Genomic DNA, 12,139 nt, shown 5'->3' with positions numbered 1-12,139 from the left:
ATAGAATTAGATTTGGGTGAGTTATTTTGTTTCTGTGCAGGGTAAATACTGGCTGCTTTATTTCTACACTGCACTATAGATCTCACTTTGGAGAAAAAACCCACCCAATTCTAAATGCACAAGTTACATCTGCCCCACCTGCAGTACAAGTGAACTAGAATAAGGCCCTAATTCCTTAATAAAAAAACGGTACTTGTGTAATATCTGGGCGCCCGATTTTGTGATTGTATGCCTTACCTTAATCCATACAATCAGATGGGATTCAACGCGATTTTCCATAGAATTCAATGCTAACATGGTCCTGTTTATTTCCCCACTATCCAAGTGGGCATAGAGTTGATTTTATAAAGCGTGGCGAGCGCAGCGAGGGGACGCGGAATACATTGTAAGTAATCTGCGGCCCCTCGCCACGCTATATAAAATCAACTCTATGCCCACTTGGATAGCGGGGAAATGAACAGGACCATGTTAACATTGAATCCTATGGAAAATCGCATCGCATGCGATTTCGAAGCGATTTTCCGACCCGATCTTAAAATCGGGCGCCCAGTTATTACACAAGTACCAAAAAAACCTTAACCCAATAACAGAAGACAGAATCAGCCAGTACCTCAGGGATAATTACCTGCACCCCCAGCTCCAATCACGTGCCCTCTGAACTGCTTCCTCAATCGCTTAACCACCCCCTCTTTATGCTCAATATTTATACTATATTCAGCTCAGTTACTTCATTATTCATATGGGCTAAAATGTGATTGGACCAGTCAGTATTGACTTAATGATATTATAATAATTCACGTCATCTAGGACTGGTAACTAGGCAGAGAAATGTTGAGGTCTCCTAGACCTGGAGGCCTTGGGGTCTACACATGCGTACCCCAGTTATCTGGTTAGTTCCCATTACTGTAGACAAAACTGTGCAGACTGACTGTCTGCCCTCGTCTTCTGTTCTATCAATACTGCATTCTTAAACCCAGAAAACCAAAACAATTCTCCATAGAGCCCCGTACACACGGGGGAGATATATTGCTCAGTTTCTCTTTAGCCCCGTACACACGGGGGGATATATCGCTGAGCGATATATCGCTCAGTGTCCCGTTTGCATCAGCGACCAGAGATGGTCGCTGATGAAAAAGAAACTGCCGGGGGAGCTCGGCAGTGGAAATCAGCTCGTCGCAGGAGCATGTTCCTGCGACCAGCGTTCACTAAGGGGCAGAAAACGGGAGCGCGCACCCGGCAATATACCCCCATCTATACACTCATATATACGCTCATATATACGCTCCCATCGCGCGGATATGGTCGCCAGTGACCATATTTCCAATGATTTCAGCCCCTATCACCCCCGTGTGTACACAGCTAGAGAAATCACTTCTTTCAGCAGTATTCTGACTCCCTATGCCATTTTGTAATGTTTTATGCAAGTCATAGCTGACAAAATGGTTGCTGCTTCTGACATATTATCACTGCTTAGCGCAAAGGGTGGGCACCATACGCCATGGATAGTACCTTGTGCAACAAGCTAATGCCATCTGCAGCAATAGCAGCAGCAGTTAAGAAAACAGAGTGTAATAAAAGCATAGAATTATAGATGCATTGATTTCTGTTTTAACAATCCCCCACACTCAAAAACATTGAAGTGACTACCACTTCTGTGTCTTCTTTGATGTCTACCAAGATATAATTTCTGTGAAAAACATTTCCCACACTCAGAACATGGAAATGGTTTCTCACCTGTGTGAAGACTATAATGTATAACCAGATCTGATTTTCGTTTAAAACGCAACTCGCACTCAGCACATGCAAATGGTTTCTCACCTGTGTGACTTCTCTTGTGTATATCAAGAGCTGATTTGAGAGTAAAACTCTTCCCACACTCACAACATGGAAATGGTTTCTCACCTGTGTGAATTTTCTCATGTCTAACGAGAACTGATTTCTGAGCAAAACATTTCCCACACTCAGAACATGGAAATGGTTTTTCACCTGTGTGAAGTCTATAATGTATAACCAGTTCTGATTTTCGGTTAAAACGCAACTCGCACTCAGAACATGCAAATAGTTTCTCACATGTGTGACTTCTCTTGTGTATATCAAGAGCTGATTTGAGAGTAAAACTCTTCCCACACTCACAACATGGAAATGGTTTCTCACCTGTGTGAATTTTCTCATGTCTAACGAGAACTGATTTCTGAGCAAAACATTTCCCACACTCAGAACATGGAAATGGTTTTTCACCTGTGTGAAGTCTATAATGTATAACCAGTTCTGATTTTCGTTTAAAACGCAACTCGCACTCAGCACATGCAAATGGTTCCTCACCTGTGTGAGTTCTCTTGTGTAATACAAGAGCTGATATGCGAGTAAAACTCTTCCCACACTCACAACATGTAAATGGTTTCTCACCTGTGTGAATTTTCTCATGTCTAACGAGAACTGATTTCTGAGCAAAACATTTCCCACACTCAGAACATGGAAATGGTTTCTCACCTGTGTGAAGACTATAATGTATAACCAGATCTGATTTTCGTTTAAAACGCAACTCGCACTCAGAACATGCAAATGGTTCCTCACCTGTGTGAATTCTCTCATGTGTAATAAGAGCTGATTTGTGTCTAAAACATTTCCCACATTCAGAGCATGGAAACGGTTTCTGACCCTTGTGAAGCCTTTCATGTAAATACAGATCTGATTTTTGTATGAAACATTTCCCACACTCATAGCATGCTAATGGTTTCTCACCTGTGTGACTTCTATTATGTACAACCAGATCAGATTTACATGTATAACTTTTCTTACACTCAGAACATGGAAATGGTTTGTCCCTTGCGTGACGTTTCTCATGTGTAACAAGATATGATTTCTGTGTAAAACATTTCCCACACTCAGAGCAAATAAATGGCTTCTGTCCTGCGTGACTTCTCTTATGTCTAACAGGAGCTAGTTGATGTGTAAAACATTTCCCATACTCAGAATAGGAAATTGCTGTACCACCGCTATGATCTATACTATGTGTAGACTTTTTTGAGCTACCAGGAGAACATTCCTCAAGAACAGAGGGATCGGAGGATAGATCTGCACTTTGAAGTTCTGGATGTATAGTAAGGGTAATGCAGTGTTCTGCAGAGACTTGTGCGATGTTCTTATCTTCTGATTTCAAATCTGGAGTCCAAGCGAGATGTCCCCCTGAAGTATTCCTTGTATTATCTAGTAGAAATAAAATAGTCAGCAAAGTATCCCACAGGAAAGGCATCAATTTTTGACAACCCCCCCTTACTCACAAAGGTGAGTTCATCATATAGAATATTGTAGGTGTTCTACCTTGCACTTTCATCAACATAACACTAGAAAGGAATTAAGGGGAGTTTTTTGACACTCTGGATGTAAGATTGCCGGGGTATCCCGATAAATGAAGATGTTCCTCTCCTACTCATGCTGCTTGTGGATATTGGATCTGGAAAAAACATCATTGTGTGCAGCATGCAAGCGGTGTGTCTTCTAAAGGCAATTATGGTGTTTTAGTATTTTATCCCCCGAAGGCGCCATTCGGGCATGGCCATACAAAAATAATGTATATTGTATAAAAGATATATATATTAAAATACACAATTCAGTAGGACTCACATATAGTAATGTGTGCAGTAGTCAAGTTAACCTAAAATAAAAGATAACTTACAACAAATGCTGATGCGACCCACGTTATATCCGCCGTTGGATAATAGCCAGTCCGCAAGGACACTAAGGGGAGGCTGCTTTCGTTGTACCGGTTGCACGACGTGCCATGCTATGATCAGCATATCAACCATTGAACATCCCCATAATGGCAATAGGATAAAAATCCAACATAGGATTGATTTGCACAAGCACTTTCGTCATCTATGTGCTGATCTGTCCATGCACATTGTACTATGTCGGCATGACAACTCGAACCTTCCGTGAGCGTATGGTGAATCACCGCTATTCTATCAGGACGGCTATTTCATCTGGTATGTTGGACAAACCAGTAGCCAAACATTATGTGGCGGCTGGACATCAGATTGCCACATTGAGATGCATGCTTGTGGATCATGTACCTAAACCCACAAGAGGTGGTGGCCGACATCTTCGTCTATGCCAACTCCAGGCACGGTGGATCCACCAACTGAATACAGTCGCCCCTCGGGGACTCAATGAGCATAACCCACTCAACTGTTTTCTGTCATCTTGAACAATGGTATATTGTTGGCTGTGGGCAGTAGTAATCGATTGACGCAGAGTTACCCTAATATTTATGGTTGTCACATGATTTATGACACTTTGACTATTGATTAATAGTATGTAAGTTTGTATGTGTCTGTTTCATGTGATGTAAATATTGTATATGTGTCTAGTTTTATGTGTATATTGATCTATTCAACCTTCCCCACTGTCGCCACTCCCTCAAGATGGTTTGACGAGTCTGGTGTGGAAGAACTTGACTGGCCCACACAGGTCCCTGACCACAACCCCATCAGAACTTTTGAGATAAACTGGAACGGAGATTGTGAGCCAGGCCTTCTCGTCCAACATCAATGCCTGACATCATAAATGCTCTACAGAATGAATGGGCACCAATTCGCACAGGAACATCGCCAAAAGCCTTCTGAGAAGACTGGAAGCTATTACGGCTGCAGAAGGGAGACCAACTCCATGGTCATTACAGTCCATGTTGGTGTAATGGTCAAGCGTCCGGATACTTTCGTCCATATAGTGTATGTTGCTTTACAAAATATAGTAGGACATATGTTATATGTTTAGTAATTAGGTATCTGGGGGGGGGAGGCTACCACTTACACCAACATATAGTATAAAATACAAAGAAAAAGCCAGAATTAAGATGTTCTAGAAGCCTTCCGTACAAGGCCTCAGTTATCGCCACCACTAAGGAGCGGACAATCCTCCAGATAAGGTTTTATTAGTGAGGATGGAGAGATATATGGAAGAAACTGAAGTTTATATATAGATTTATAGGGAATTACTGGGGATCATATAGGAGGGTGTCTCATCTATCCCTTGCTCACCCCAAATGCACGTGATGCTCACTAAGCTGATATAGATTATGCTTCACCTATGAGGAGAAACAAAATTAAACCTCCAAGTTTACTAATTCCAGCCTCCATCACATATCTAGTTATGCTCCGAGTCCAGGAAACCTGCAGATTCTGACAGACCTGATGTAAGGGGGACAGCAGGAGTATAATAGGGGCTGATGGCTCCTGATGTATGAGATACACCAGAGAGTGTGGGGAGGAGACTGGTCAGATCTCTGGGCTGGTAACACACAGTGACATGATGTGAGGGGAGAGCAGGAGTATAATAGGGACTGATGGCTCCTGATGTAGGAGATACACCAGAGAGTGTGGGGAGGAGACTGGTCAGATCTCTGGGCTGGTAACACACAGTGACATGATGTGAGGGGGAGAGCAGGAGTATAATAGGGGCTGATGGCTCCTGATGTATGAGATACACCAGAGAGTGTGGGGAGGAGACTGGTCAGATCTCTGGGCTGGTAACACACAGTGACATGATGTGAGGGGGAGAGCAGGAGTATAATAGGGGCTGATGGCTCCTGATGTATGAGATACACCAGAGAGTGTGGGGTGGAGACTGGTCAGATCTCTGGGCTGGTAACACACAGTGACATGATGTGAGGGGGGGAGCAGGAGTACAATAGGGGCTGATGGCTCCTAATGTATGAGATACACCAGAGAGTGTGGGGAGGAGACTGGTCAGATCTCTGGGCTGGTTACACACAGTGACATGATGGGAGGGGAGAGCAGGAGTATAATAGGGGCTGATGGCTCCTGATGTAGGAGATACACCAGAGAGTGTGGGGAGGAGACGGTCAGTTCTCTGGGCTGGTAACACACAGTGACATGATGTGAGGGGGAGAGCAGGAGTATAATAGGGGCTGATGGCTCCTGATGTATGAGATACACCAGAGAGTGTGGGGTGGAGACTGGTCAGATCTCTGGGCTGGTAACACACAGTGACATGATGTGAGGGGGAGAGCAGGAGTATAATAGGGGCTGATGGCTCCTGATGTATGAGATACACCAGAGAGTGTGGGGTGGAGACTGGTCAGATCTCTGGGCTGGTAACACACAGTGACATGATGTGAGGGGGAGAGCAGGAGTATAATAGGGGCTGATGGCTCCTGATGTATGAGATACACCGGAGAGTGCGGGGAGGAGACTGGTCAGATCTCTGGGCTGGTAACACACAGTGACATGATGTGACGGGGAGAGCAGGAGTATAATAGGAGCTGATGGCTCCTTATGTATGAGATACACCAGAGAGTGTGGGGAGGAGACTGGTCAGATCTCTGGGCTGGTAACACACAGTGACATGATGTGAGGGGGAGAGCAGGAGTATAATAGGGGCTGATGGCTCCTGATGTATGAGATACACCAGAGAGTGCGGGGAGGAGACTGGTCAGATCTCTGGGCTGGTAACACACAGTGACATGATGTGACGGGGAGAGCAGGAGTATAATAGGGGCTGATGGCTCCTGATATATGAGATACACCAGAGAGTGCGGGGAGGAGACTGATCAGATCTCTGGGCTGGTAACACACAGTGACATGATGGGAGGGGTGAGCAGGATTATAATGGGGCTGATGGCTCCTGATGTAGGAGATATACCAGAGAGTGTGGGGAGGAGACTGGTCAGATCTCTGGGCTGGTAACACACAGTGACATGATGTGAGGGGAGAGCAGGAGTATAATAGGGACTAATGGCTCCTGATGTATGAGATACACTAGAGAGTGTGGGGAGAAGACTGGTCAGATCCCTGGGCTGGTAACACACAGTGACATGATGTGAGAGGAGAGCAGGAGTATAATAGGGGCTGATGGCTCCCAACTCCCTCACTGGGCAGACACACTACCCTCATTATTCTGTACTGACAGAGGAGGGTGTAGGATAAGAGGCTGATGTAGTGACAGAGGACAGTGTACGATAAGAGGCTGCTGTACTGACAGAGGAGGGTGCAGGATAAGAGGCTGCTTTAGTGACAGAACAAGGAGAATATGTGACTCTCTGTAATAAGTTATTATTACTCACCTGTGCTGATATCTGTAGGAATTTCCTCCTCCTTACAGTGCTGATATCCAGTCACATCCGTCTCTTCTTCTCCTTCTGTATCTTCTACCTTAATATCAGTCACATCCGTCTCTTCTTCTCCTTCCGTATCTTCTACCTTAATATCAGTCACATCCGTCTCTTCTTCTCCTTCTGTATCTTCTGCCTTAATATCAGTCACAACCATCTCTTCTCCTTCTGTATCTTCTACCTTAATATCAGTCACATCCGTCTCTTCTCCTTCTGTATCTTCTGCCTTAATATCAGTCACAACCATCTCTTCTCCTTCTGTATCTTCTACCTTAATATCAGTCACAACCGTCTCTTCTCCTTCTGTATCTTCTGCCTTAATATCAGTCACATCTGTCTCTTCTCCCTCTGTATCTTCTACCTTAATATCAGTCACATCCGTCTCTTCTTCTCCTTCTGTATCTTCTGCCTTAATATCAGCCACATCCGTCTCTTCTTCTCCCTCTGTATCTTCTACCTTAATATCAGTCACATCAGTGTCTTCTTCTCCCTCTGTATCTTCCCACATAATATCAGACAGACCTTTTCCCTGATTAAGAAAATAAAACCACACATATCTTTTTTATTAAATGTAATCTCTCTCACCATCGGCTTCTATTAGTTGGCAAACAAGCATTAGGTTGACACTGGAAAGGTCGACATTTGTTTTCACTTTTTTTTATAGATGACATGTGCTGACATACGGTAATGTCATTCCAATACCATCCACTAGGGTGTGGAGGGAGAATATGATAGTGTGCAGAGTGCACTGAGCAGTGCGAGGGGACGCGGTGCACCGATATGGTGTCCATGGCAACTATGTCAACATTTGGGACATGCAGACCCTGCTTCAGCAGAAGCTGTGCAGTAGCCTCCCAGTGCCTGAAATTTTGAGCCAGATCTGCATTTTTGTGTAAAAAAAAAGGGATTTTTGTAAGAACTTACCGTTCGAATCCCTTTCTCTGATATGGTCCTGGTGACACAGCTCAACACTGGGATGTAGGAGGGTCCGAAGGAGCCAGGCACCTATCCTAAAGTTTTAGAGGGTAGGCTCCTCCCCTACTGCATCCCTGGACTCTTCAGTTCAATCTTTCAAAGCCACTGGAATACATTAACTCAGTACAAACGCCTGCACATATTATATGCACATTTTATAACAGAAACTGTTAACTTTTAACCATTTTAACATGAACATCATGAAACTTCTGGCATACTTACTGAGCGTAAGGGAGGGATCGCTGTGTCACCAGGACCATATCAGAGAAAGGGATTCGAACGGTAAGTTCTTACAAAAATCCCTTTTTCTCTTTCAATGGTCCTGGTGACACAGCTCAACACTGGGACGTTCCAGAGCCGGTCCTTTGGGAGGGTACGCTCAGGTCTGCAGCTCTCAGCACTGCTCGCCCGAATGATGCGTCCTCCGACGCGAACTCATGGAATCTATAGAATTTGGCAAATGTGTGAACAGATGACCAAGTAGCAGCTCTGCAAACCTGCTCAGCTGTGGCCCCATGTCGAACCGCCCAAGAGGTGGCAACTGACCTGGTGGTATGCGCATTTATTTTGGCCGGTACTGGTCTACCCACTTTGGTGTATGCAAAGGCTATCACAGACCGCAACCACCTAGCAATAGTCTGCTTAGATGCAGGCCAACCAATTTTGTGTACGTCATACAATACCAACAATGTGTCAGTCTTCCTGACACTCTTCACTCTGTCCACATATATGCGTAAGGCACGCACAACATCCAAAGTTCTCAACTTGTCCCTTTTCTTAGAACCCTCTGGGGGTTGAAACACAGGTAGAACTATCTCCTGATTTAAATGGAAGGTAGATACCACCTTCGGTAAAAACTGAGGCACTGTTCTTAAAACAGCCCTGTCATCATGAAAAATTAAGAAGGGAGATTTACATGACAAAGCTCCCAATTCTGAAACTCTTTTAGCAGATGCTACTGCTAACAAAAACACTAGCTTCCACGTGAGAAACTTAAAGTCAGCCGACCTTAAAGGTTCAAATGGTGCCTTTTGAAGGCATTCCAAAACCAGTGATAGATCCCAAGGTGCTACTGGTTGCTTGTATGGAGGTTTCAACCTGGATACTCCTTGTAAAAAGGTTTGAATTTCCGGCAAAATGGCTATCTTTTTCTGGAAATAGATGGACAAGGCCGAAATCTGCACCTTCAGCGACTGAAGGCTTAGACCCGATGAAAAACCATCTTGTAAAAATTCCATCATTCTTGATAGCTTAAAATGAAATGTATGAGCCTTTCTTCTCTCACACCATCGAATGTAAGTCTTCCAGACTCTATAATAATTTGCCGAAGATACAGCTTTCCTGGCTTTTATCATCGTCTGTACTACTGCCTCAGAAAACCCTTTTCTTTTCAAAATGGTGGTTTCAATAGCCAGGCCGTCAAAATCAATCGATCTGAATCCAGGTGATTGAATGGGCCTTGTCTTAGAAGGTCTGGTCTCAGAGGTAGACGCCATGAGTCCACAGACAACCTCTGAAGCCTCGAGTACCAGGACCTCCTTGGCCAATCTGGGGCCACTAAGATCACTGGAACCTTCTGCCCCTGTATTTTCTTCAGAAGTCTCGGTAACATTGGTACTGGTGGGAATGCATAAAGGAGATCTCCCTGCCAGTGAATAGTCATGGCATCCACTGCCTCCGCTAGTGGATCCCTTGTTCTGGCATAGAACCTGGGCACTTGACGGTTGACCCTGGATGCCATCAGGTCCACATCCGGAGTTCCCCACATCGAAGTGATTTGGTGAAACACCTGAGGGTGTAAGCTCCATTCCCCTTCCTTGAGCTCCTCCCTGCTCAGGAAGTCGGCTTCTATATTCTCTATTCCTGGAATGAATATAGCCGATACAGCTGGAACATTCTGTTCCGCCCATAGGAAGATTCTGGACACCTCCCACATGGCCAATTTGCTGCGTGTACCTCCCTGGTGATTCAGATACGCCACAGCTGTGGCATTGTCGGTCTGAATCCTCAAAGGGAGGTTCTGTAACCTGTCTCCCGCCAAGGAAATCACTTTCCAGACAGCTCTCAGCTCCAAGATGTTGATTGGTAACGCTGATTCCTCTGCCGTCCACAGGCCCTGAAGCCTGAGATCCAGGACTATTGCCCCCCAGCCCCTGAGACTGGCGTCGGTAGTTACCATCACCCAGTCCCAGGTCTGTAATGACCGACCCCACTGAAGGGAATCTACTTCTGTCCACCATTTTAGGGATTCTCGAGTGTCCGAAGACAGCACTATCATCTCGGATTTCATGGTCAAAGTGTTTCCTGACCAGGCTGACAAAATGTTCCATTGGAACCTCCGAGAGTGGAACCTGGCAAATTGAAGCGTCTCGAATGACGCCACCATCTTCCCCAGGAGCTTGAGGCACCTCCATACTGAAATGCTCTGAGCCCTGAGAATCTCCTGGACTAGGGTGACCAGATCCCTGGCCTTTACCTCCGGGAGGAATACCCGATGAAGATGGGTGTCCAGTATGACTCCCAAGAATTGGAGCCTTTGTGACGGTACCAACTGAGATTTTTGCAAATTTAAAATCCAGCCGTGAGCCTGCAAAAAACTGATGGCCTCTGCCAAGTGACTCTGCAGCATGGCTGCTGACTCTGCTTTGAACAGGAGATCGTCCAAATAGGGTATTACTGTGATTCCCCTGAGCCTCAGCACCGCCGCCATCACTGACATTATCTTTGTGAATACCCTTGGCGCGGTTGCTAGCCCAAAGGGTAACGCCCGGAATTGTAAATGCAGGTCTCCTATGGCAAACCTCAACAAGGTCTGATGCTCCGGGTGTATAGGGACGTGCAAATATGCGTCCTGGACATCCATGGACGCCAAAAATTCTCCCTGGTCCAGACTCAGGAGTACTGACCGTAGGGACTCCATTTTGAAATGGTCTACCCATAAATGAACATTTAGGGACTTCAAATTTAGTATTGGTCTGAAAGACCCGTCTGGTTTGGGCACCAGGAACAGCGTGGAGTAAAAGCCTTTCTTCCACTCTGCCCTGGGGACTGGTGTAACCACCCCTTTTTCCAAAAGGGAGTGAGCTGCTCTCACAAGAGCTGTACGAAGCCGTGCCTCCTTTGGTAAGGATGTGGGGATGAACCTCTTCGGAGGCGGCCCTCTGCAAGGGATTTTGTAACCCTGTGTTATAATATCTAACACCCAGGCATCCTGGCCTAGAGAAGCCCAAGCGTTCCTGAAGAGTGTGAGACGCCCCCCCACTTTTGTCACTGTCGGGCGAAGCCCCTGACAGTCATGCAGAGGGTTTATCCTCTCCTTTTGTGGCAGGCTTCTTGTGAAAAGAGCCAAATTTTGACTTTTGTGTCTTGCCTCTAGAGGACTGAAACCTTCCCCTGAAAGACTGTCCTCGAAAGGACGCACCACCTCTAGGGGAGGGCCGAAAGGACGGCTTAAAAGCAGAAAACCTGGACGTCTGCTTTGCTGAGGAGGCCGGCAGGAATGTACTTTTGCCGCCCGTGGCCTGCTTTATAATCTCCTCTAATTCGGTACCAAAAAGTACCTTTCCTTTGAAGGCTAATGTTTCCAGAGCCTTCTTGGACTCATTGTCTGCTTCCCAGGCTTTAAGCCAAAGCACTCTCCTGGCATTAATGGAGACTGTGGACACTCTGGTTGCCATTTTAATAGCTTCCTCCTCTGCTTCCACTGCATATTCTGCAGCTGCCTTAATCTTTACTGCAAGCAGTAACGCACCAGGGTCAGCCTGCAGCATGGTGCATAATTCACCAGCCCACTCTATCATGGCCTTAGAGACCCAGGCTGAAGCAATAAGGGGCCGTAAGGTAAACCCCACCCCTTCAAAGATAGCCTTGAGGTTACCCTCCAGCTTTTTATCCACAGAATCTTTGAAAGCTGCACCGCCCTGTACTGGTAATACAGTAGCCTTGGACAAACGTGCCACTGAAGCGTCCACAACTGGGACCTTTTCCCAGAGCTCCGCATGAGACTCTGGCATGGGGTACAGACTAAGGAAT

General features: G+C 45.7%; 2 protein-coding genes across 3 annotated transcripts in view; one reads left to right on the top strand and one right to left on the bottom strand.

Moving 5' to 3' along the window:
* Positions 1–12,139, top strand: part of LOC146010058 (uncharacterized) — a 341,065-nt gene that overhangs the window by 223,773 nt on the left and 105,153 nt on the right. The gene's annotated exons all lie outside the window — the stretch shown is intronic.
* The window catches only part of LOC146010045 (uncharacterized), a 17,128-nt gene continuing 5,395 nt past the window's right edge, over positions 407–12,139 (bottom strand). Inside the window, exons 2-3 of the mRNA XM_083150884.1 lie at positions 7,085–7,661; positions 407–3,207 (exon numbers count right to left, since the gene is read on the bottom strand). Coding sequence (XP_083007010.1) covers positions 1,586–3,207; positions 7,085–7,640 — 2,178 coding nt within the window. The 5' untranslated portion in view covers positions 7,641–7,661 and the 3' untranslated portion in view covers positions 407–1,585. The remainder of the gene's footprint in view (positions 3,208–7,084; positions 7,662–12,139) is intronic.

Source organism: Crinia signifera, chromosome 6, assembly GCF_055691185.1.
Source record: "Crinia signifera chromosome 6, ASM5569118v1, whole genome shotgun sequence".
NCBI classification, from domain to species: Eukaryota; Metazoa; Chordata; class Amphibia; order Anura; family Myobatrachidae; genus Crinia; species Crinia signifera.
This window is presented reverse-complemented; position numbering and strand designations above follow the sequence as displayed.